The sequence below is a fragment of the Spermophilus citellus genome (assembly GCF_964194105.1).
Source record: "Spermophilus citellus genome assembly, chromosome: 18".
In the NCBI taxonomy this organism is placed as follows: Eukaryota; Metazoa; Chordata; class Mammalia; order Rodentia; family Sciuridae; genus Spermophilus; species Spermophilus citellus.
In genome coordinates this window covers 12,391,120-12,412,785 of record NC_138200.1, presented here as the reverse complement: position 1 = coordinate 12,412,785, position 21,666 = coordinate 12,391,120, and the positions used below count along the sequence as shown (strand labels likewise).

The window sequence follows — 21,666 nt, the reverse complement described above, 5'->3', positions numbered from 1 at the left end:
CAGCCCTAATCCTTAAGCTGAGGGCACGTTGGCCATGGTCTGGGGCAGAGGGGCTGAGCCGAGCCTCTCAGAGCTGAGAATTAGGTATACTTTGGAGGGAAGAGAGGCAGCATGCAAATAAGTGGTCTGAGGCCTGCTTTTTCCAGGGCGAAGGATAAAAGTCTCTCTAGGCCTCCAGATCCCTGTGCCACGCCACGCTTGTTGACTAGGCTGCTTCTCTATAGGCGCCCGTGGCCGTTGGCCATGTGCACTTGAGCAAGCCTCGCGCCTCCTGTTTCCCACCTTTTCCTAGGGAGGCGCGCTCCTCCTACTTCCCTTCCTCTCAGGGACTCAACCCCTTGCCTTAAGTGGTGTGCGTGCTCCAAGTACTCGACCTTCCTCCACCCCTCCATTCTTCCGGGGGAGGAAGAGGGCAAGGGAAAAAAAAAGAGCGAGAAAGAGAGAAATACTAGGTCTAGGAGACAGAGGAGGGAAGGAGGGGCTTCTTCCTCAACAGCTCTCAGGCACAACCACGCCTCCAGTGCGGGCCCTGCCTGGGTTTTGAGTTGCCGAAGGACCTGGCCCACCCCCCCACCTCACCCCCAGGAGGAGGCGCAGCCGTGCTGGGTCTCCCCCATCCTCCGGCGGACAGGCTGGGCCGCATTCTAAGGATCCCTCTTTAGGAAGGTGAGTGGGATAGCGAGACTGAGCATCAGCACGTGTGAAAATCGGGGTTTCCCTGTTGGGGGTGAGCCCTCCAGGGTCTTCGCTAGTCCCGGAGCGAAGGACACTATGACGCCTCCAGGGCTGCATTTTTGTTTGCTGCGGGCCCTTTAAGGCGTACGAGGAGGCGGGGCCGGGCCCTCTTCGCTAGCGGTTAGGGGCGGGTCCTGGCAGTGGAGAGCGACCACGATTGCTCAGAGGGCGGGACCCAAAGAGCAGCAAGCCCGGGATTGGTTGGTATGGGGGCCCGGCGGCGGTGGTGTGTAGCGAGGATTGATCCTCCGGGCGGGTCCTGGCAGCTAGTATTGGGTCCGGCTTGGGAATCACAGAGAATTGATGGAGTCATCCGAGGAGACCTCGAAGAATGGCAAAGGGGGGTCGAAGAGCCACAATCGCCGGCGGTGGCGAAAAGACAAGGGCAAAGGTGAGCTCGCGGGCACCGACCGTAGCCCGGAAAGAACCTCACACACCCTACGGGGCTCTCGGGACCGAGTAGACAGAACCACCGCCACGAGAGTTGGGGGAACCACGGACTGGCCCATTGCCACCTTGCGTCGGGGCGGACGACCCACTATGAGAAGGGGAGAGGTGAGAATGGAATGTCCCACTCAGGCGTAGAGACTACCGGGCGCCCTACTGCCGTCTTGGGCGCAGAGTTCGGAATGCGAGTCTCTTGGACCTCGGTTCCCGTGTGACCTAGGGCAACCGCTGTCCTTAGTGTTTCTGCCTGGAAAATGGTTCAAGCGCTGGTTTTCAGGTCACCAGCACTCTTGAGAAGATAAAGGGTAAGGGGTCTAGCAGCTGTTACCCAAAGAGAAAGTTTAGGGGTGAGTCAAGGAAAGGGTGTCATCATTGGAAATGCAGGGGGGCCAGTTGAGCTCATCAAAGCCCCATTCTCCCACCCTCAGTCCATCCATTCGTCCATTCATTGTCGGTCCACCTGGTCATCCCAGCTACACTGGGGCCTAACCTCCCAACGCCCACCATTTCTAGGACTAGGGTCTCTAGTTTGGATTTGGACCTTCATACCCTCCCTAAGGAGAAGGAGGGAGGGCTGTAGCATTGGGTTCTCTAGATCTCTAGAGGCTGGAGAAAACAGACCAAAGGAGATGCTAAAAGCCTCAGGCAAGGGCATTAAGCCCTGGCTCAGCTGAGTCTTTTAACAATCTCTATGAGGATCTGTGGGAAGTTCCTAAGCAAGAAAGAAACTGCCATGGTTCTTCAGCCCCAGGGACCTCAAACTGTCATGCTCCCTGCCTGCATTAGCCAAGGATAGAACTGCAGTTGGCTCCAGTGTACACACACACACAGCTCAGACAGGCTGAGAGTTCAGACTGGAGTCTCAGGACATTCACTCTCCCACAAGACACAGGAGCCTCATAAGCAAGACAGACACATACCCAGAGGCGATACAGATTATGGGTAACAACCAGGGTGTTGGAGTACTTGCCTAGTGTGTGCCTGAGGCCCTGGGTTCCATCCCCAGCACTGCAAAAACAACAACAACCTGAGTATTGGAGACCTGGCTCCTCATTCTGAGAGTTGTGACATATTGGGCAACAGCCTTTTTCCTGAGCTCTAAAATGAGCATCACCATCAGAGTGCCTGACTTGTAGGACTGTTGTGAGGTTCAAATGAGTGTATAACATTTCACACTCAGCAAGCCCTCAGGAGACACGGAGGTGACTGCTACTGTTAGTCCCCATTAGCCAGTGAGCTCTCGAAGAGTAGGCTTCTTTCTGTCTGCCTTGTTTGCCCTATAATGCCAGAGCCTGGAATGTCAGGCACATAGGTACTCAAATATTTATTGGATTAATAAGTGAAGGCATGCATGAACTGTAATACAAGGATATTAATAATCATGCTTACCTTAGGGTTGTCTTGAGGAGTCAGAAAGAATCTGCTTGGGCTCAGTCAGTCCTGTCACAGACCCATGAACCTACGTACACACAAAGGCTCATTCCCTCGAGCTCTAAGATTTGCCTGTCATTTCTGGAGGCCCTCCCTGGCGCCAGGCCTCAGATGGATGAATCAGACCTCACCCCTACCCTTGGGTATCTGGGTTGGCTGGAGTAGTTCTTATTATCAGTTTGATCTTGTCAGTAATTAGATGAGGCTAGTGTCATTATAATCACCCCATTTCTCAAATGACAACACCTGATTGTACTTACCTGGCCAGTGAAGGCAAAAAGATGGCTGCTCTCAGCCTTTTCAGCCCAGAAGTGTGTGAGTTGGTGATTGCTGCTGTTGTGTATCCGACCCCAAAATTCCCCGTCACACAGATTCATTCAACAGACATTCACTGAACACCTAGTGGTACCACACCTGGGCTCTTAGTGACCAGGACAGACTCCCAGTGGAGCTAGAGACAGAGATGTAATCAAATAAGATCATTATTATAAATTGTGACAGATAAAGAAAAAATCCTGAGAAATATGAAACAGGGAGGCTTCCAAAGGAGGTGACATTGGACCCAAGGATGGACAGCACTAACTGCTGAGCAAGTGGGGGCAGGGAGCACAGAGGAGATAGCATGGACAAAGACCTTGAGGTTCCAGGCAGCAGCACATGACAGCACAGAGGAATCACAGAGAGGGGGGAGGATGGCAACAGGAAACTGGGCAGGCAGGGAAATTAGGGAGGATGGTACCTGGTTGAAAGGCCATGTCCAGGATTTGGAGCTTTATCCTGAGAGCAAGGCATGAGGCATCGAAGGGTTGAGAGCATGTGGCCAGATTTATGTTTTAGAAAGATCCTCTGGTTGCTATGTGGAGAACAAATGGAAACCTGTGGCTCACACAGAGGTTTACAATCATTCAGATGAGGATGCACTGGCATGGACCAAGGAGACAGTAGAGGCGGGAGGGCCAGGTTATAGCAGTAGAGTGAATAGGACTGGGTGACGAATTGGATGGGGTGGGAGGTAGCCAAGATCACACCCTGGGTTTCTGCTTGAGCAAATCGGGAGAAGTCTGTTCTCATCACACACACGAGGAGACTAGGATCCACCCAAATGTGTATATTCATTCATTCATACACAAACATGCTCACACAAGCCGAGAGGAATAGAGATACACTCACAGGCTAAGAAATGCACGTGGGCCATGACACTCGCATACAGACACACAAAGCTCAGACATACCAAGAAACGTGAAAAAATGCCAACCATACATGTGGACAGCTGGCCATGACACACACCTACAAATATATACATGTACATGTGAACCCCCAAGACAGAAGGAGCAACACAGAGACTCAGAAACACAAGCAGAAACCATAGCACTGTCCAGGAGCTGCCCTTTGCTGGCCTGTGACCCTCACCTGTTTTCTCATCTGCCAAAGGGATAATAATGGCCCACCTCATGGGTTATAGGGAGGGTGGCACCAGTTACTTCCAATAGAGCATGTGAAGAAAACAGTGCTGCCCAGTTTGCCCTTTCAGGCAGATACTCAGGGAGGGTCACAACCCCCACATCCCCCACACCCATCTCATTCCAGGATCCTAGGCCTTCCCCTCGCAGGCTCCAGACCCCACCTGTCCTCATCCTGTTACTCCCTTACCACTGTCCTTCTCACCCCGATCTATCCCCAGGGCCAAAGTCCCAACTGGGTCCAGTTGTCCAGTGACTTTTTAGGGCAGAGGGCTGGAGCTCAGTCAGGGGTTGGGCTGAAGCCCTGCCAGTTTCCCTTGGTCCTACCTCTGCCCCACTCAGACCATGTTCACCCATGGTCCCAGTGGGCCTGCCCTTGCCCCAGTGCCTTCTGCCTGGGATTCCTGGCAAGCTTCTGGCAACCTCAGCATCGTCTTCCTGGTTCCCAGCAGCCTGGCCTCAGAACTGCCCCGAGCAAGGCAAAGGGCAGGGCCTGAAGTCACCGTGGCCTGGGATCCAGCCCCTTCTCCCTTGCTTTGTGTTAGTTGCTCATTGTGTTGGTGCCTTTCCTCATTTTTTAACAAAGATCCCTATCTCACATTTAGAAAGAGATCACAGTGTCAGGTGATATTTACCACGTGCACCTGGCACTGCCCAGGACAGACTGAAACAGAAAGTCCTGCTGCAGGGAGCCTAGAAGCTGGTGAGGGAGACAGAGCAAACCACTGTGGAAATAGGTTAGATTGTGACAAGTGCCACAGAGAAAAATAACCCAACCCACTGTTTCCTTGAGATTGAGCAAGCCCACACAGCAAGTGCCACACTGGGCTGGGGGTAGCTCAGTGATAGAGCATGTGCCAGCATGCATGAGGCCCAGGTTTGATCCCCAACACCACAAAAAATAAAAAGAAAGGAAGGAAAAGAGGCTGGGGGTGCACTGCAGTGGGAGAGCTCTTGCCTGTCCTTTGCAAGGCCCTGGGTTTCATCCCCAGCACCAGGAAAAAAGAAAAAAATGCCACCCATGGGTGCTGCTTATAAAGCATGTCACCCAGTCTGAATGGACAGAATGTCCAAGTACAGTTGCCAGATGAGGAAGCCAGACTCATCCAGGATCACCTGCCAAGTGACTGGGTCACATCCCATTGTCACAGTCGCTAGGCTTAACTGCTTCCACAGGCCCCAGTCTGTCCATCTGTTTGCAGCCCCCTCTCGAGCTCCCATCCACCCACTTTGGCCCCCACTCTGACTCTTCACTTTTTCCCTTCCCTCAGGTTTGTTCTAAGCACCTACTATGTGCTGGGCCCCATGACAGGCCCTGGGGCCACCCCCTGTACTCATGGGGATGACAGTCCAGGGCAGAGACAAAGAGGACTTAGCTACAGCCAGACCGAGTGATGCCGGGCCTCAGGGCCTCTGATTTGCACAGGTTCCTTCAAGGCCTTGTCCCTAATTTTGTATAAGTAACTTCATACTCTTCTTCCTAAAGAGCCAGACCCCATACCTTATAAGCTTCATGGCTCCATAAAAGCTGATTCTGTTCTGGGAAAGACATACAACAAACATGTCAACAAATAAAGACTCACCAGGTACAGTGGTGCATTCCTGTAATCCCAGCTACTCACGAGGCTGACACAGGAGAATCATAAGTTTAATGACATCCTGTCTCAAAAAATATAAAAAGGGCAGGGCACATGTAATTCAGTGGCACATGTGAGGCCCTGGCTTCAATCTCCCAGTACAGCAAAAAATAAATGTATAATTGCAAAATGTGCAAAATGCCAGGAAAGAAGAACTAAACATTGCGGGGTACACGTTAGACGTGGAGAAGTCAGCACCTCAAGCTGAGGCCTAAGGGGTGAAAAAGAGCCGGTGGCCAGGAGCATGTGGAATAACGTGGGTAGTGTCTCTTGGAGCCTGTTTCCCCATATGTGAGGTGGGGATGGCAGTCAGCAGGGTGGGCGGTGAAGGGTAGTAGCAGATGGAGGGTGTCTAGCACGTGAACACCACTCAGTAGGACCTGAGGCTCAGGCCCCTAGCTGAGCTTGGCACTGCCCTTAATTGGCTTTTGTCCTCCTAGGAGGGACAGGCAGGACTGGCCACCTCCTTCCCCCCCACCCAACAGCTGGGGACGCCTGTGCCAGGGCCAGCCGAGGGGGCGGGACCTGGGATAACTGGGCCTTTGGCTCTGTGAATCCCCTTAGGGTAAAGGGAGGGCAGGCTCTCTGGGTGAGAGGGGACACTGTGTTCAAGACTGAGACTGAGATTCCTCGGCCCTGAGGGAGAAGAGGGCTGGGGGCCTGGACTCCTAGGTCCTAAGGCAGAGGAACCTGGGGCAAGTATTCCCAGGGGAGTGGGCAGGGAGTGGGCAGGAGGGGCAGAGAGGCAGACTCTATGCTCTGTTTATAGCACGTGGCTCTCACTGTCCTTTCTGAGTGGGAGGTGGAGTAGATGGCCACTCCCTGGGCAAGCTGGTCCCTCCCCTGGTTTATCACCCCAGGCTGCTACTGGCACTAGCCACAGATCAGCAGCCCCAGATCCGGGGAGCTCCAGCTCCATTCAGGCCTGGGAGGGGTGAGTGCATGGTCAGTTAAGATACAGGAAAGGCTGCTGCCCAATTTCAGGGCCTGGAAGGGAGAGGAGAGAGCCTTCCTTTAGGGGACCAAGGGACCATAAACCCAGAGCAAAGGACCATAAACCCAGAGCCAGGCAGGATACGGGCCTTGTCTTCAGGCAGATGGTGGCAGCCCCACCAGTGGGGTAAGAGCAGCTTATCCAGGGCCTGGGTGTTAGGCCATCCAAAAAACAGTGCCTGGATTGAACAGAGATCCTGGAGGACCCTGAAGCGTAGGGAGTCAGGGCAAGATTTTGAGGGTCAGAGTTAGAGGTCCAGCTTCTAGAGTCTTGGGTGTGAGCTGGGCCTAAGTAGCAGTTCTGAACTGGGTTTAAATCGACTCAGCCACTCTGCACCATCTAGTCCTAACTTAACCCCTCTGAGCCTTAGTTCCCTCTCCTAGCAACAAAAGAGGTGTGAACCGAGGCAGTCTGTGTCTCAGAAGGGCCAGAGCACTACATGCACAGACACACAGGAATCCTTAGCCGCATAGGGTCTGGCACGAGTGAGCTGAAGGTCAATGGCAGTGATGAATACTTCTGTCCCAGGCAAGGGAGCAGAGCCAGCCACACAATCTAAGACAACCTGATGGGACTGAAGGCAGGGGACCCAGATTGGGGAGGAATGACAGTGAGCTTTGGGGATTCTGCAGAGGAACAGGGAAAGAACTAGAGTTTGGAGGGGTTTCCACAACCAGACCTGAGGGACAGGAGAGAGTCCTCTGTGAAATAAGGTTGGAATTATGAATTCCTGATTCAAAAGGGGAGCAGTGTCCAGGAAATGGGCACAGGTGGGCATGGGGCTGAACACTACCAAATATTGTTGGAGGGAAGGGCCTATGGGCGGTACCTGGAGCCAAGTAGGAAAGATGGGATGGGGCCTGGACTCCTGGGTCTTGAGAGACTGGCTAAACATCCAGACTTGGAACCAATGAGGCATCTGGGCCCCAGGACAGTAAACAGAGACAGGTTCCTAAAGTCTTGAATTCCTGGAAGGGAAGAGGAGGAGGCCACTCCCTGGGCAAGCTGGTTCCTCCCCTGGTTTATCACCTCTTCATAGGAAAGATGAAGAACCAGGGAATCAGATTCTTGTGGGCTCAGGAGAAGGTCTGAACCTGGGTCCAAGAGAAAAGGGAAAGCAGACTTGAGTCCCAAATGGGAGAGAGCAGGGACTTCTGGGTCCTAGAGAGAAGGGGTCTGGACTCTGGGGTCGAAGGAAAAGAAGACAGGGCTCAAAATCCTGGATTCTGAGAAAGGAGAAAGGCACTGGGGACTTGGACTTATGGGTCCTAAGGAAGGAAGGGGAGGAAGCTCCCAGATGACTCCTGAATCCTGGAGATAAGGGATTAACATCCTGGGCCTAACAGAGGAGGGACCTGGGGTCCTGGGCCCCCGGGTCTGAAGGAAGAGAGGGCTGGGGTCTGACACCCAGGTCTGGAGGGGAAGGGGGCTGGGATCAAACACCTGAGCCTGAGGGAGGAGGGACAGGGCCTAGACTTCTGGGCCCAGCCAACAAGGGGTGACCCAGCCAGCCTTATAGGCTCCCCACCTGCCCACAGCCTCACGGATCCTACAAAGCATGGACCTGCGGACGATGACACAGTCGCTGGTGACTCTGGCAGAGGATAACATGGCCTTCTTCTCAAGCCAGGGCCCCGGGGAGACTGCCCGGCGGCTTTCCAACGTCTTTGCAGGTGTGCGGGAGCAGGCGCTGGGGCTGGAGCCAGCCCTGGGCAGCCTGCTCAGTGTGGCACACCTCTTTGACCTGGACCCAGAGACGCCGGCCAATGGGTACCGCAGCCTGGTGCACACGGCCCGCTGCTGCCTAGCACACCTGCTACACAAGTCCCGCTACGTGGCTTCCAACCGCCGCAGCATCTTCTTCCGCACCAGCCACAACCTGGCCGAACTGGAGGCCTACCTGGCTGCCCTCACCCAGCTCCGAGCTCTGGCCTACTATGCCCAGCGTCTACTGGCTACCAACCGGCCAGGGGGACTCTTCTTTGAGGGTGATGAGGGACTCACCGCTGACTTCTTGCGCGAGTATGTCACACTGCATAAAGGCTGTTTCTATGGCCGCTGCTTGGGCTTCCAGGTGAGTCTCCTGCCCCTGTAGGCCCACAGTGAAAGCACTGGTGGCCCCTGTCCTGGCCCAATAGTGGAATGGAATAACCACCATGGTCAGTATTGGATTGCAAAACCAGCAGAAAAGGGAAGTTGGCTCAGAGCTGGACCAGGGGTCTCAAACTCATGGCCCTGGACCTAATCCACCAAGTTAAAGAAATCTTTAACTTGCATAGCTGTGGGTGTTTTGGGGGGAGAGGGTACTAAGGGTCAAACCCAGGGTCTTGTGCATGCCAGGCCAGCACTCTACCACTGAATGGCCTTCCAGGCCCCCTGCATGATTTTTCCACCAGGATCCACCCTACTCTTGTCTTACACTCAGGAAATTCATTGCACTTTTTTTTTTTTTTTGTACCAGGGATTGAACCCAGGGGTGCTTAACCACTGAGCCTCCACATCCCCAGCCCTTTTTTATATTTATATATTTATTTATAGGCAGTGTCTCTCTGAGTTGCTCAGGACCTCGCCAAGTTGCTAAGGCTAGCTTTGAACTCATGATCCTCCTGCCTTGACCTCCCTAGCCTCTGTCTTTTGCTCTTTTATCTTACCTGTCTGGCCTCTGGAGTCATTTAAGTTTTAAGATCCCTAGGAGGGTGGTCAGTTTTGTTCTCAAAGGCTTGTTCTGCATGGGGAACCCCCTTGAGTCCTCCTCATGGGAGTTCTGGGAGGGAGGAAAGGTGCCAGCCTATAGCTTCCAGACTGGACCCTGAGCTTTTTCACTGACTTAAGTCGCAGAGTTTCATGTAGTCCTCAGGGGAGGACTGATGAGTTCATATGAGTTGATATCAGTGAAGAAGACCTGGTTTTGGCCTCTTTCCTCCCTGAACTGGGCATGACCTTACCTGTAGACCTTCTCCTACACCCAAACCACCCTGAGAGATTCAGCTTATCAGCCTTCAGACTTCTGTAAAAATGTTTTAAGGACTTGGACAATTGGGGGACCATGGGGCACCAGGCTCAGGACAGAGGCCCAAACTTGCCTGTTTGGGGTCCTGTGCAGTCCATCTCCCCCTCCCCACCCTTTGGCTGCATCAGGGAACCCCAGCAGTAGAGCTGTGTGACCCTGTAGTCCTTCCCACCTTCTCTGGGCCTCCCCCAACCCCAGTGGTCTCTCAGCCATCCCACCCCACCCTACCACTCCAGGCTTCCTGCAAGACCGCCTGTCCTCAGCATCCAGTCCAGGCATTACTGGAAACCATCCTGCATCCTAGCTAAGCCCACAAACACTGATCAGCCCATCAGGACCAGCCAGCTCCACCCCGTGTCCTGGCCATGACACTGGAGTCACGAGAAAGAGATTCCGGCCGCCTAAACCAGTATCCCAACCACAATGGCCAGGCACCCTCCATCCCCATGCCCTCTGGCCTGTTGGGCCCCTGGCCAGGGCCAGGGCCAGGGCCAGCTGACAGCTTCTGTGTGAGGCCCAACTTCACTGTAGTGCAGAAAAGCATCTGCCTTCTAATATGTCAGCCCCCAAGAGGGCAGAGGCCTCCCCATCATTGTCACTGCCCAGTCCCTGCTCCAGCCCAGTGTGTAGCCACCTAGGACCTTGACCGGCATTTGCTGAATGAACGGAAAAGCCCCACTAGCCCCTGAGGCTTTATTTCTTTGGATGCTGTCCCTGTTGTTCCTAACTGACTCCTGTCCCCTCCCCAAGACTCCCACTACATCCCCCACTCCTTACAGCAGCCATCTGTCCATCTCTAGGCCTCGGTTTCCCCATCTGGCAATCTTTTTCGATTTTTTAAGTAGGGGGGATTGAACCCAAAGGTGCTTTACCATTGGGCTTCATCCCCAGTCCTTTTTATTTTTTATTTTGAGACAGGGTCTCACTAAGAAACTGAGGCTGGTCTTGAACTTGCAATCCTCTTGCCTTAGCCTCCCAAGTTGCAGGAATTCCTCAACGTAGGCCCTCCCTGAATCTCTGACCTCCCTGCTCCTATCCCTAGGCTGGCTCTGGTCCAGCCATACTGGCACCCTGGCTTTCACTTGCCACGCCCTCTGCGGGGAGTACCCACCCCTCGTTCAGATCTGCCCTGCAAGACCTGACCAAGCAGCCTGACCCCAAGTGACTTCATCACTGTGGCCCTCCCACCTACTATCTTTTCCTTCAAATCATTAGTTGTCCTTGACATCCTATGGCATCCTTCTTCTGCTTATCATCTCTCTTTCCTTAGAGAATACCAGCTCCATGAAAGGGCCCAGACCACTCCCAGCACCCAGGAGCTCAGGAAATGCTGACTGAATGGATGTGTCTCTCCGACACCTCTCTACCCCTCACTGCTGCCCTGTTCTTGTTCCCTTCTTGGGTGGATGGGTGACAGAAGTGTCTCTCCACAGTTCACACCTTCCATTCGGCCATTCCTGCAGACCATCTCCATTGGGCTGGTGTCCTTCGGGGAACACTACAAACGTAATGAGAGTGGTCTCGGTGAGTGCCCGCTGGGTCCTGCCCATGGCCTCTCCTCCTGTCCCTCTTTCCTAGCCCCTGCATAGCAACCTGACCCACAGGGCTCCCTGACATGACTTTGACCCCCAGGTGTGACAGCCAGCTCCCTTTTCACCAGTGGCCGCTTTGCCATTGACCCAGAGCTGCGTGGGGCCGAGTTTGAGCGGATCACACAGAACCTGGATGTGCACTTCTGGAAAGCCTTCTGGAATATCACTGAGATCGAGGTGCTGTCGGTGAGCATAGGGCTAGGCGAGGATGGGACCAGTTACAGATGGGACACTGAGGCCCAGAGACCCATCCAAAGCCACAGAAGGTCACTACAGGGCCCCGGGCCCAGGGATAGCACATGAGGAGAAAGACAAACTAGGAAGGGAGGTCTGTGGGGCACCCCTGCAGCAGCCCCTCTGCAGCACCCCTTCTGTTCCCTCCCTCCAGTCTCTGGCCAACATGGCATCAGCCACCGTGAGGGTAAGCCGCCTGATCAGCCTGCCGCCTGAGGCCTTTGAGATGCCACTGACCTCTGACCCCAAGCTCACAGTCACCATCTCACCTCCTTTGGCCCACACAGGCCCTGGGCCTGTCCTCATCAGGCTCATCTCCTATGACCTTCGGGAAGGACAGGTAGGGCCCTGACCTCAGTCAGGAGCAGGGACAGTGCCCAGCCTGGGGTGCCCTCCAGCCTCTAGCTGGGTTCCTGCCCCATCCTGTTTCTCTAAGCATGCCTCTTGGAAGGATAAGACCCAAACAGCCCCACCACCTCCTCCCTTCCCACCCCCAGGACAGTGAGGAGCTCAACAGCATGGTGAAGTCTGAGGGCCCTCGGATCCTGGAGCTGCGGCCTCGGCCCCAGCAGACATCGCGCTCAAGGTCCTTGGTAGTGCACTTCCACGGTGGTGGCTTCGTGGCCCAGACCTCCAAATCGCATGAGCCCTACCTCAAGAGCTGGGCTCAGGAGCTGGGTGCTCCCATTATCTCCATCGACTACTCCCTGGCCCCCGAGGCCCCCTTCCCCCGTGCGCTGGAGGAGTGCTTCTTTGCCTACTGCTGGGCTGTCAAGCACTGTGCCCTCCTCGGTGAGCCCCGGCCCCCCACTGCCAAGGTCCCTGCTTCAACCCCCCAGCCCGGGGCAGAGGCCACGGATCACCGGGTTCCTCAAGCCTCAGTCTCTTGCTACTGCCCACGCCTTCCCCAGCCAACTTTCCACCTCAGCCACTTCATCTCTGCCTCCTGCTTCTGAGTCTCCGCGGCCTCCCCCTCGGCCAGACTCCATCCTGCCTCTTTCTCCCCTGGCTGCCCCAGCCCCTGCTCCCCTGCTCAGCCAGCCTCCTGGCCCAGGTGTGCCACCATTCTCCAGCTCTTAGACAAACATCTTGGGAGGACAGTAAGGCACAGAGCAGGCTGTGGTGATGCTGTAAGCCTAAACTCATCTTCAGTTTCCCAGACTCTAAAGCCCCCTCCATCTGGAAATAGACTGAGCTTCCCTTTCCCACCACCAACCCTTCCACCACCAACCCTTCCACCCCCCAACCTCCCCAGTCTCCCAGAATGATCTCCTCACCTCCTGTTCCCAGTCTTCCTAACCCTCTGGTAGATCCCTGCCTCCGTTTGCCAATCTTTAATAACAGCAGCCCCCTAGACCTTGGGAAAGCCCACACCCCATCTCCAAGGGCCCAGTTCTCCTAGCCCAGGTCCCACTCCCCAGTCCCTTTCACTGCCCTGCCAGGCTGTGACCAAATCCCTCCCTCCCCCTCAACTAGGCTCTACAGGGGAGCGGATATGCCTTGCAGGAGACAGTGCAGGTGGGAATCTCTGCTTTACTGTGGCCCTACGAGCAGCAGCCTATGGAGTACGGGTGCCAGATGGCATCATGGCAGCCTACCCAGCCACAATGCTGCAATCCGCTGCCTCTCCCTCCCGCCTTCTGAGCCTCATGGACCCACTGCTGCCCCTCAGTGTGCTCTCCAAGTGTGTCAGTGCCTATGCAGGTGAGGCTCACCCCCTTCGGCAGGGGAGTCAGAGTTCATGGGCACCTGGGTCCCACAGGGCCAGGGGCCCAGTCTTCAAGCCTGAGGAAGGAGGGACTGGGCAGGGGAATCCTTGCTCCTTTATAAGCAATGAGACGTTCTTGAGGCCCTTAGTGCACACTTGCCTGGAGTTTTGGATGTTGGGACTAGGTCTAGAAAGAGGAGACCAACTTAGCCCCCCAACATACCCTCTGCAGGTGCAGAGACAGAAGAACACCCCAACTCAGATGAGAAGGCACTGGGCATGATGGGACTGGTGCGACGGGACACATCCCTGCTCCTCAGAGACCTCCGCCTGGGCGCCTCCTCATGGCTCAATTCCTTCCTGGAGTTTAGTGGGCAAAAGTCCCAGAAGACCTCAGCGCCCACAGTAGGTAAGTGGTGGCCTCCCCCCATGTACCCAGCCAGGTGGCCCTCAGGGATACCGTAGCACAGCAGAAGTCCCAGGGAAGGGAAGGGGCCGAGCCCTGGAGCACATGGGGAAGCAGAAACCACCTTCCCAGCTGGCTCTTCCCAGTATTCATCTCTGGCCCTATCAAAAAACCCTGAATTCAGCTGAGGTTATAGCTCAGTGTTAGAACGCTTGTCTAGCATGTGTAAGGCACTGGGTTCAATTCTCAGCACTACATGTAAATAAATAAAATAAAGATCCATTGACAACTAAATATACGAAGAAAAAAAAAGGCTTGACTTTCTATGCCAATCCACATTCTGGAAATTCCAGGACTTTTGGTCATCTAAGCCATCTCAGAGTCCCAGGAATTGCTTTTCAAACCAAATCCTGGGAAATTACTCCTGAAGATATGCCATTTGTCCTGATGTTCAACAAGAACTCCACCTGAAGAACCAAAAAAATTTTAAAATAATTTTCATTTATTTTCCTAAAAAAAAAAAAAAAACTACTTGAGTCCTCTGGGCCCTTAGGTTGGGGGTACACCCTCCTCAGTTCTTTCCATGGATTTCTGACATACACACATAGCTTGTAACCCGCCAGCAGCTGGCTTAGGAGCTAGGGTGGGTAAATCCACAGATGGGACAAACCTTGGGTGGGAACTGGAAAGTCCCAGCCCTGTCTGGGCAGGTGGCAGGACCCTCAGGCAGCCAAAAATTACTTCTATCCCAGGGATCCATTTTTTTTCCCCACCTTAATATTTGAAGGATTTTTAAAGCACAACCATCTATAGGAAATCCACAGTGTTCTCTGAATAATAGGAATTGCACCTTCAAAACTAGATGCATTGGGCTGGGGATACAGCTCAGTTGGTAAAGTGCTTGCCTCACATGCACAAGGCCCTGGGTTCAATCCCAGCACTGCCAAAAAAAAAAAAAAAAAAAAAAAAAAAAGTAGATGCACTTCCTATTATGCAAAAAATCATTCCAATCAGGTGCAGTGATACACACCTGTAATCCAGGTAACTAGGGAGGCTAAGGCAGGAGAACTTCAAGTCAAGACTAGCCTCAGCAACTTAGCAAGACCCTGTCTCAAAATAAAAAATAAAAAAAGATGAGAATGTCCCTGGGTTCAATCCCCAGTACTACCCTACCCTTGCAAAAAAAAAAAAAAAAATCATTCCAATTAAGTGTTTTATTTTAATGTTTTTAATTTTTGGATGTTCAGATAGATGAAATATATATACATAAAAACAATTAAAATGGGATTGAATTGGAGGCATGTTACCGTTGATCACTGGGGTTTTCCCTGTAGGACAGAGGTGATAAGTGCAGCCCCTGGAGGTGCACACTGCATTCTAGCTCCCTATTCTACCAGTTGCTGGGTAGCATGGGCAAGTAACAGTATCTGAGTCTTGCTTTGCTCCTCTGTAAAATGGATACAGTAAGAGGACCTGCCTCATGTGTCACTGTGAGGACTGTATGCATCCATTTGTGTCCAATGCCTAGCATAGTACCTGGCATGCAGTAGAAGATGCTGCATCCTATGCCCTGTATTAGCCGTCCTGTTCCAGAGGGTCAGAGAGCACTCAACTGGTTATTCTCACACTGCCATAAAAACTGAAATGTAGGGTCCTGGGCCTAATGATAAGCATTGTTTTAAAATTAATTTGAGGCCAAGGTGGGCACAGCAGGTAGACTGGAAGCATTTGGGTACTTGCTTGCCTGGTCACTCAAAGGGAGAGGATAAAACTGAAAAACCTAAAGGAAAATTTCACAGATCAATATAGCTACATATGTGGGGTCCCTGGGAATCTAACATACACTCCCGACTCAGGTCCTTGTGAACAGAACCTCCTTTCAAGCCCTATGGATCTGCTCATTATTCTACTCACTTTGATGCATTCACACTTTGGTGTCAAGCAGCCACAAAAAGTTGGCTGAGCCTCCTGCTGTGGTCCAGGAGACAGCTGGAACAGGGCACCAAGCATGGCAATAAAGCCTCATGCTGACAAAATCTCAAAGGGGGTTGTAGTACGTAAGCCTATATAGCTTGCTCCATTGAGTTCTTATATCCTTCCAGCATTATGAGCTAAGGACTGTTTCTGTTTCCTTTGTACAGAGGAAGAAAATGAGGCTCCCAGAGGCAAGATGACTTGTACTTCCCAGTCATTATACACACACCCTACCGCTACAGCATAGCCAGCCCCTCCAAGACCACCCTATGACTCCCTCTACCCGCTTAGAGTTGCAGTGTGGGGCACAAGAATCAGGGGAATGTCCTAGGCCTCCACAGCTGGAGAGGCCACTGCCCTTCCCCTGACCTTCCCAATCTGCCACACTAGCTAACAGCCAGGCTTATCTGTGGCCCCATCCAATCCCCTGACCTTGCCCTTCCCACAGAGTCAATGCGACGCAGTGTGTCAGAGGCTGCCCTGGCCCAGCCTGAGGGCCCAGTGGGCACAGACTCCCTCAAGATTCTAACACTGAAGGACTTGAACCTGAAGAGCAGCTCTGAGACATCAGAGACCCCTGAGATGTCGCTGTCTGTGGAGACACTAGGCCCCTCCACACCCTCCGATGTTAACTTCTTTCTGCGGCCTGAGGAAGCCAGAGAAGAGGCAGATGCCAAAGAAGGGCTAAGCGCCAAGGACGGTAGCTCCCGGGTGAGCAATGCCTTCCCCGAGGGTTTCCACCCACGGCGCACAAGCCAGGGTGCCACCCAAATGCCCCTTTACTCATCACCCATTGTCAAGAACCCCTTCATGTCGCCTCTGCTGGCACCTGACAATATGCTGAAGACCCTGCCACCTGTGCACATTGTGGTGAGCCAAGAATTGGGATGGTGCAGCCAGGCCCGGGTGGGGTGAGGCAGGGCTGGATGCAGGTGCCCCAGGAGGAGCAGTGGAGAATGGGAACAAGGTAGTTAGCAGGCAGAGGAGAAAGGTGTGCCACCAGGAGAGGACAGTGCCTGGGGCGCCAGAAAGGTGGACAGTGGGAATCCAGCTGTCCTTCCCATTTGCAATTTTGTGGAACTCCAAGAGCTTGGGCAGGGGGCTTAGGGAGAAAAGCTGGGTCTCTGGGTGGGCGGGGAAGGGGAGACAGGGCAAAGGCCAGGGAGTGCAGTGACACCCTCTCACCTTTCCTTCAACTCCACCTGTTCCCTCCATTCTCGTCCAACTCCCCGCCCCCCCATATCTCTGGCCTCTGTCCAACCCCTGTCCGTGTCCACGTGCTCCCTCTCCCTTCTCCGTTGTCCAACCCACGTCCACCGTCTGTCGGCCCCCACGTGCGTCCCACAGGCGTGCGCCCTGGACCCCATGCTGGACGACTCGGTCATGTTCGCGAGGCGACTGCGCACCCTGGGCCAGCCAGTGACGCTGCGTGTGGTGGAAGACCTGCCGCACGGCTTCCTGAGCCTGGCTTCGCTGTGCCGCGAGACGCGACAGGCCGCGGAGCTGTGCGTGGAGCGCATCCGCCTCATCCTCACTCCACCAGCCGCAGCCGCCGCGCCGCCGCTCTGAGCCCGACCAGGCCGTGCGGGGAGATGGGGCTGCGGGACGACACTAAAGACCTTGTTCCCACCTGCACCGGCCTCCGTGGTGAATGCGGTGAATGCGCTCAGGGACCAGCCTAGGGGCCCCTTGCGGGGCTCCAGACTCTTCCGGCCCCAGGCCGGGTGGGCGGGGGTGGGCTGTGCCTTAAGACCGGGGACCACAGGGGCGGGGCAGGAGCCGGAAGCTGAGACTCGGGCCAGGGGAGGGGCGCACACACACTGGTCACCGAGACAGCTGGACCTGCACTCCACTACTGCCGTCTGCTGCTGCTGGTCGGTTCTTTTTTTCTAAATAAAAATATTTAATTACTTTGGCCTCTCTCAAGTAGGCGGGTGGTTGCCCAGTAGGGGGCAGCATCGGACTCAGCTGGGGGGAACCAAGAAACCTGGAGGGTGTGGGGGTTTTGTTTATTGGAGGAGATTCCTACAAACACGAGGCCCCTGGGAGTTAAGTCAGGTAGAACGCCTAGAGACCCTGGGTTCCAGAGCCTCCCCTTGCAGACCCTCAGTGAGATGGACTCTTCCAGATCAGTGAAAGGCTACTCCCTTTCCAATCTCAGAGTGGGCATCCATCAAGGAAAAAAATACATAAACCTCTTGACCCAGAGATGCCAGTGGCCCAAACTCCCCACAGAACTGGAGCAAAGTTGGCAGGAAACCAGAAACAAACTGGTCACCCAAAATACTGGAAATGGAAGTTCTGCCCAGTTGGACAGTCCCTCCCTCAACCAATTCTAGAGGCTTTACCCCTTGCGGGGCCCCAGGTTTGGAGTGGAGATGATTTATACCCAGGAAATGTCCTCAAGAGGCTTTCGATCCTGAATTCAAGGAGGGTGAAGGGGCAGACAGGATATTACAGCCCCTAGGGGTTCTGTGTGGTCAGGAAGGGTTTCACAAGAGAAGGTGATCAGAGCTTGGCCTTAAAGCATGAGCACAAATGAGCTAGGCAGAGAAGTATGCTAGGCTGTGAAAGGCCGGTGGGCAGTGATCAGGGTCTCCATTTGGCCAGATCAGGTGCAAAATGGGGAAGGAGAGGCTTGGAGTGGCCAGCAGAGGCAGGTCCTGAAGAGCCTGGAGCGAAGCTGAACTACAGCTAGAGGGCAATGGGCAGCCACAGAAGCACCCTAGGGAAGAAAGGGCCAGGATCAGTTCCAGCACAGGAAGAGCTTGCTGGGGCATTAGGGGATGGACTGAAAGCAGCAAGACTGGACCCCTGGAGGCAGAGGAGGAGCTTGGGGATGAGGTAGGGCAAGAACTGAGCTGGAACAGAGACCACAAGGGTAGGGAGTATAGGCAGAACATCCCAGAGCCATAACTGAGGTTGGACAATTAGGATTTATTGAGGTTATGGACAAAGTTACAGGGGAGCAAGGATGAAGGTCTGGCCAGGGGGAGCAGGAGGACAGTGAGCCGTCTCTTCATTGGGAGGAGGCTCAGTGTGTATATGTGAAGGGGGTGATGCTGAGAGCTGGTGTGGACACAGATGGAAGGTTTCTTTGAGACCCTGTAGAGGGGCATCCAGGAAACAGGAGGAGAGCAGTGTGGGCACTACCTTTGACTGGGACCTTTCTAGGAAGAGTAGGCACTGTGCCAAGTAAAGAGGTCGGCAGGGGAGGGAAGTGCTGGTGGGTTGAGGAGCAGCTGGAGAGAAAGGAAGGAAGCCAGGAAAGAGGATGTAAAGCAAAGGGAGTTTCAGGCAGGAGGAAGTGGTCTATGACAGAGGAGGATTGAAATGTTATCCTCAGACCTCAATGAGTAGGTGAACTTGGGCACCTTGGGCAGAGCCCTTGCAGGGCCATGGGACATGGGCAGCCAGATATGGTAAGTTGAAGAGGAAATAGAAGAAAAGGAATTGGGCCAGTAGGTACCACAAGTCTTTGGCAGCAAAAGGGATAAGAGAGAATTCACAGAAGTTTGATGCAGGGTTGTGACATTTAGAGATGATGGAACATGCTCTAATACCGCCAGGAACAGAAGATGAATAAGCACAAGAAAGCAATTTCCTGCAGGGCACGGTGGTGCGCACCTGTAATCCCAGCAGCTCGGAAGGCTGAGACAGGGGGATCCCATGTTCAAAGTCAGCCTCAGCAACTTAGCAAGGCCCTAAGCAACTTAGTGAGACCCTGTCTAAAAAAAAAAAAAAAAAAAAAAAAAACGTGCTGGGGTTGTAGCTCAGTGGTAGAGCGCTTGCCTAGCATGTGTGAGGCACTGGGTTCAATTCTCAGCACGACATAAATAAATAAAGGCCCATCAACAATTCAACAACTCAGGGGCTGGAGTTGTGGCTCAGCGTAGAGTGCTTGCCTAGCATGTGGGAGGCCCTGGGTTCGATCCTCAGCACCACATGAAAATAAGTAAATAAAATAAAGGTATTGTGTACAACTAAAAAATAAATATTTTTTAAAAAATCAATAACTCAAAAATATTTTTAAAAAACATGTTGGGGGGGCTGCGGTTGTGGCTTGGCGGTAGGGCATTCGCCTAGCACGTGCAAGGCACTGGATTCGATCCTCAGCCCACATAAAAAATAAATAAATAAAGGTATTGTGTCCAATTACAGCTAAAAAAAAAATTAACATATTAAAAAAAAATGTTGGGGATGTGGCTCAGTGGTAAAGCACTTCTGGGTTCAATCCCCAGTACCAAAAAAAAAAGAAGGAGGAGGAGGAGAAAAAGACATTTCCCGAGGGGAGGAGAAGCAGTGAGCGGATCCCCATCTTAGAGGCCCTCATTCACCCCAACAACTGACTTGAAGTCAAGACCTATGATGGGGAGGAACCACAGCCCAGAATTCCCCGGAGCATCCAGATCCACACACTGCTCCTAGGACCTCTAAATTCATCTCTGTCAAAACAGTCATGACGTGCTAACCTGTTCCTTTTTCCTGCCCCCCATCCTGGGAATGGCACCTGAGAATGGCACCTGGGAATGGCACCTGGAATCCTGAGAAGGAGAAGAGCACTAGGTCTTGTCCAGATCACCCCCTCGTCTCATAGCCCATCAACCCCATATTCTGTTCCCTCTGCCTCCTGAATCTCGGTCTCATCCCCTCAGCTTCTTCCCTGATCCAAGCTCCATCCTTTCATGCCTGGGTCCCTGGAAAGGCCACCACCTGGGTCACTAGCTTCCAGTCTCATTCCTCCAGTTCTGATCCCAGCTCTGACTGGGCCACCCCTAACTCGAAACTATTCTGTAGCTCCCCATTCCCCACCCCAGCCTGACCTCTGCCCACTGCCTCATCTTCATACTATTCCAGCCTTACAGTTCCCTTGCTAGAGGTCATGACTGGCCCTCTGCTTGGGCACCTAATGATCCTGCACACCTCCCTGCCTTTGCACAAACTAAAACATCCTTCCCACACCCTCTTCGCCTTTGCCTGGCACCTCCTGCTCTCCCAAGATCCAACTCCAATGGCTCCTCCTCTGGGAATCCTTTCCAGACAAGTCAAACCCCCGCCCCCCAAAAGGCTCTCCTGGGCTGCCCCACCACTTCACACCCCTGCCCATCAATGTCCTTCCTCCCATCTGACTGAGGCTCCTTAAGGGCAGGGCCTAAGCTTGACTCATCTTGGTCACCACCATCGCCCAGCACCAGGGCTGGCACACCAGAAGCCTCAGGAAATGTTTGTTTAAGTAATAGGGGCGGGGTGAGTGAGGTGTGAATGGCTATACGAGGGAATCTGCGAGTGAGGGAATTAAAGGGAGGAGGAAGACTAAACGGAAGGAAAAGCAGAGCAGGCAGGGGCAGATGAGAATCAAGTTCAGGGTGGAAGGAAGGGATGCATGAAGATCCGAGATCATGCGTCCCTGGACACTTTCTCCAATAAAGCAATATGGGTTCGCCCTGGTCGAGCTCCCCCCTCCGCCGCAGTCTGGCCGTTTCCCGTCCGAGCTATGGTCAGAATCCCAATACTGGTCATTCTGGAAAGGGCTTACCCGGCTGGACCCGCAAAACTGGTTTCCCCGCAAGCTTGCCATGGCCTCTGCGGAACCGACCTGGATCGGGACCCAGCCGTTCCCAGACTATTGGCAAACTGGCGAGGACTGGAGGAGACTGGCACTTACGAGAACCTATCGCCGTCGGACTTGGGCTGCGGGCCCCGCCCACTAGCGAAAGCGTCCGGAGTGGCCTGGGGAGGTGGGAAGCGGAGCGTCTATTGGCTGGATGATAGTGACTGACGTCATGGGTAGCTTATTGCAAGCTAGACTCCAGAAGAATGCCTCACGTGTCAGACCCACCTCTGAAGTGAGACTGAAGAGCCTGGTGACTGAGGGCGCGGTCCGAGACAGAATGGCCCAGAATGGGGTTTCTGGTGCCCATACCTGACTTCTTTGCTGATCTCATCTTTGGGTCTTGAGGGAGGATGGGGTCTTGAGAGGCCATGGGTCTTGAGAGATCAAGGCCAGGCTCCTAGATCGTGAAGAAGCAGGGGACTTT

General features: G+C 53.7%; 1 protein-coding gene and 1 long non-coding RNA gene across 9 annotated transcripts in view; one reads left to right on the top strand and one right to left on the bottom strand.

Moving 5' to 3' along the window:
• LOC308637783 overlaps window positions 1-21,204 on the bottom strand; it is an 83,311-nt gene extending 62,107 nt beyond the window's left edge. Inside the window, exons 1-2 of the long non-coding RNA XR_014019686.1 lie at window positions 21,165-21,204; window positions 2,572-5,699 (exon numbers count right to left, since the gene is read on the bottom strand). This is a non-coding gene — a long non-coding RNA (uncharacterized lncRNA). The remainder of the gene's footprint in view (window positions 1-2,571; window positions 5,700-21,164) is intronic.
• Window positions 513-17,713, top strand: LIPE (lipase E, hormone sensitive type). 8 transcript variants are annotated; one of them, XM_081274596.1, is made up of 11 exons: window positions 513-666; window positions 8,243-8,778; window positions 11,148-11,238; window positions 11,347-11,492; window positions 11,695-11,880; window positions 12,038-12,332; window positions 13,017-13,244; window positions 13,481-13,657; window positions 15,796-15,819; window positions 16,077-16,498; window positions 16,976-17,713. In XM_081274596.1, exons 2-11 carry the CDS (start codon window positions 8,263-8,265, stop codon window positions 17,195-17,197), a joined length of 2,307 nt encoding a protein of 768 aa, XP_081130722.1. In that variant the 5' UTR covers window positions 513-666; window positions 8,243-8,262; the 3' UTR covers window positions 17,198-17,713. The 8 variants fall into 8 exon arrangements, with proteins under 8 accessions (XP_081130722.1, XP_081130717.1, XP_081130718.1 ...); XM_081274591.1 differs by lacking the exon at window positions 513-666 and adding an exon at window positions 948-1,126 and having other exon boundaries at window positions 16,976-17,711; XM_081274598.1 differs by lacking the exon at window positions 513-666 and adding an exon at window positions 1,171-1,290.
• Window positions 21,205-21,666: the final 462 nt, after the last annotated feature.

Bases quoted from the DNA above. Each gene is read 5' to 3' on its own strand.
- LIPE (XM_081274591.1), top strand. From the start codon at position 1,039: ATGGAGTCATCCGAGGAGACCTCGAAGAATGGCAAAGGGGGGTCGAAG. The intron at 8,779-11,147 runs GTGAGTCTCCTG...GTCTCTCCACAG, and splicing joins GCCGCTGCTTGGGCTTCCAG to TTCACACCTTCCATTCGGCC. The intron at 12,333-13,016 runs GTGAGCCCCGGC...CCCCTCAACTAG, and splicing joins CAAGCACTGTGCCCTCCTCG to GCTCTACAGGGGAGCGGATA.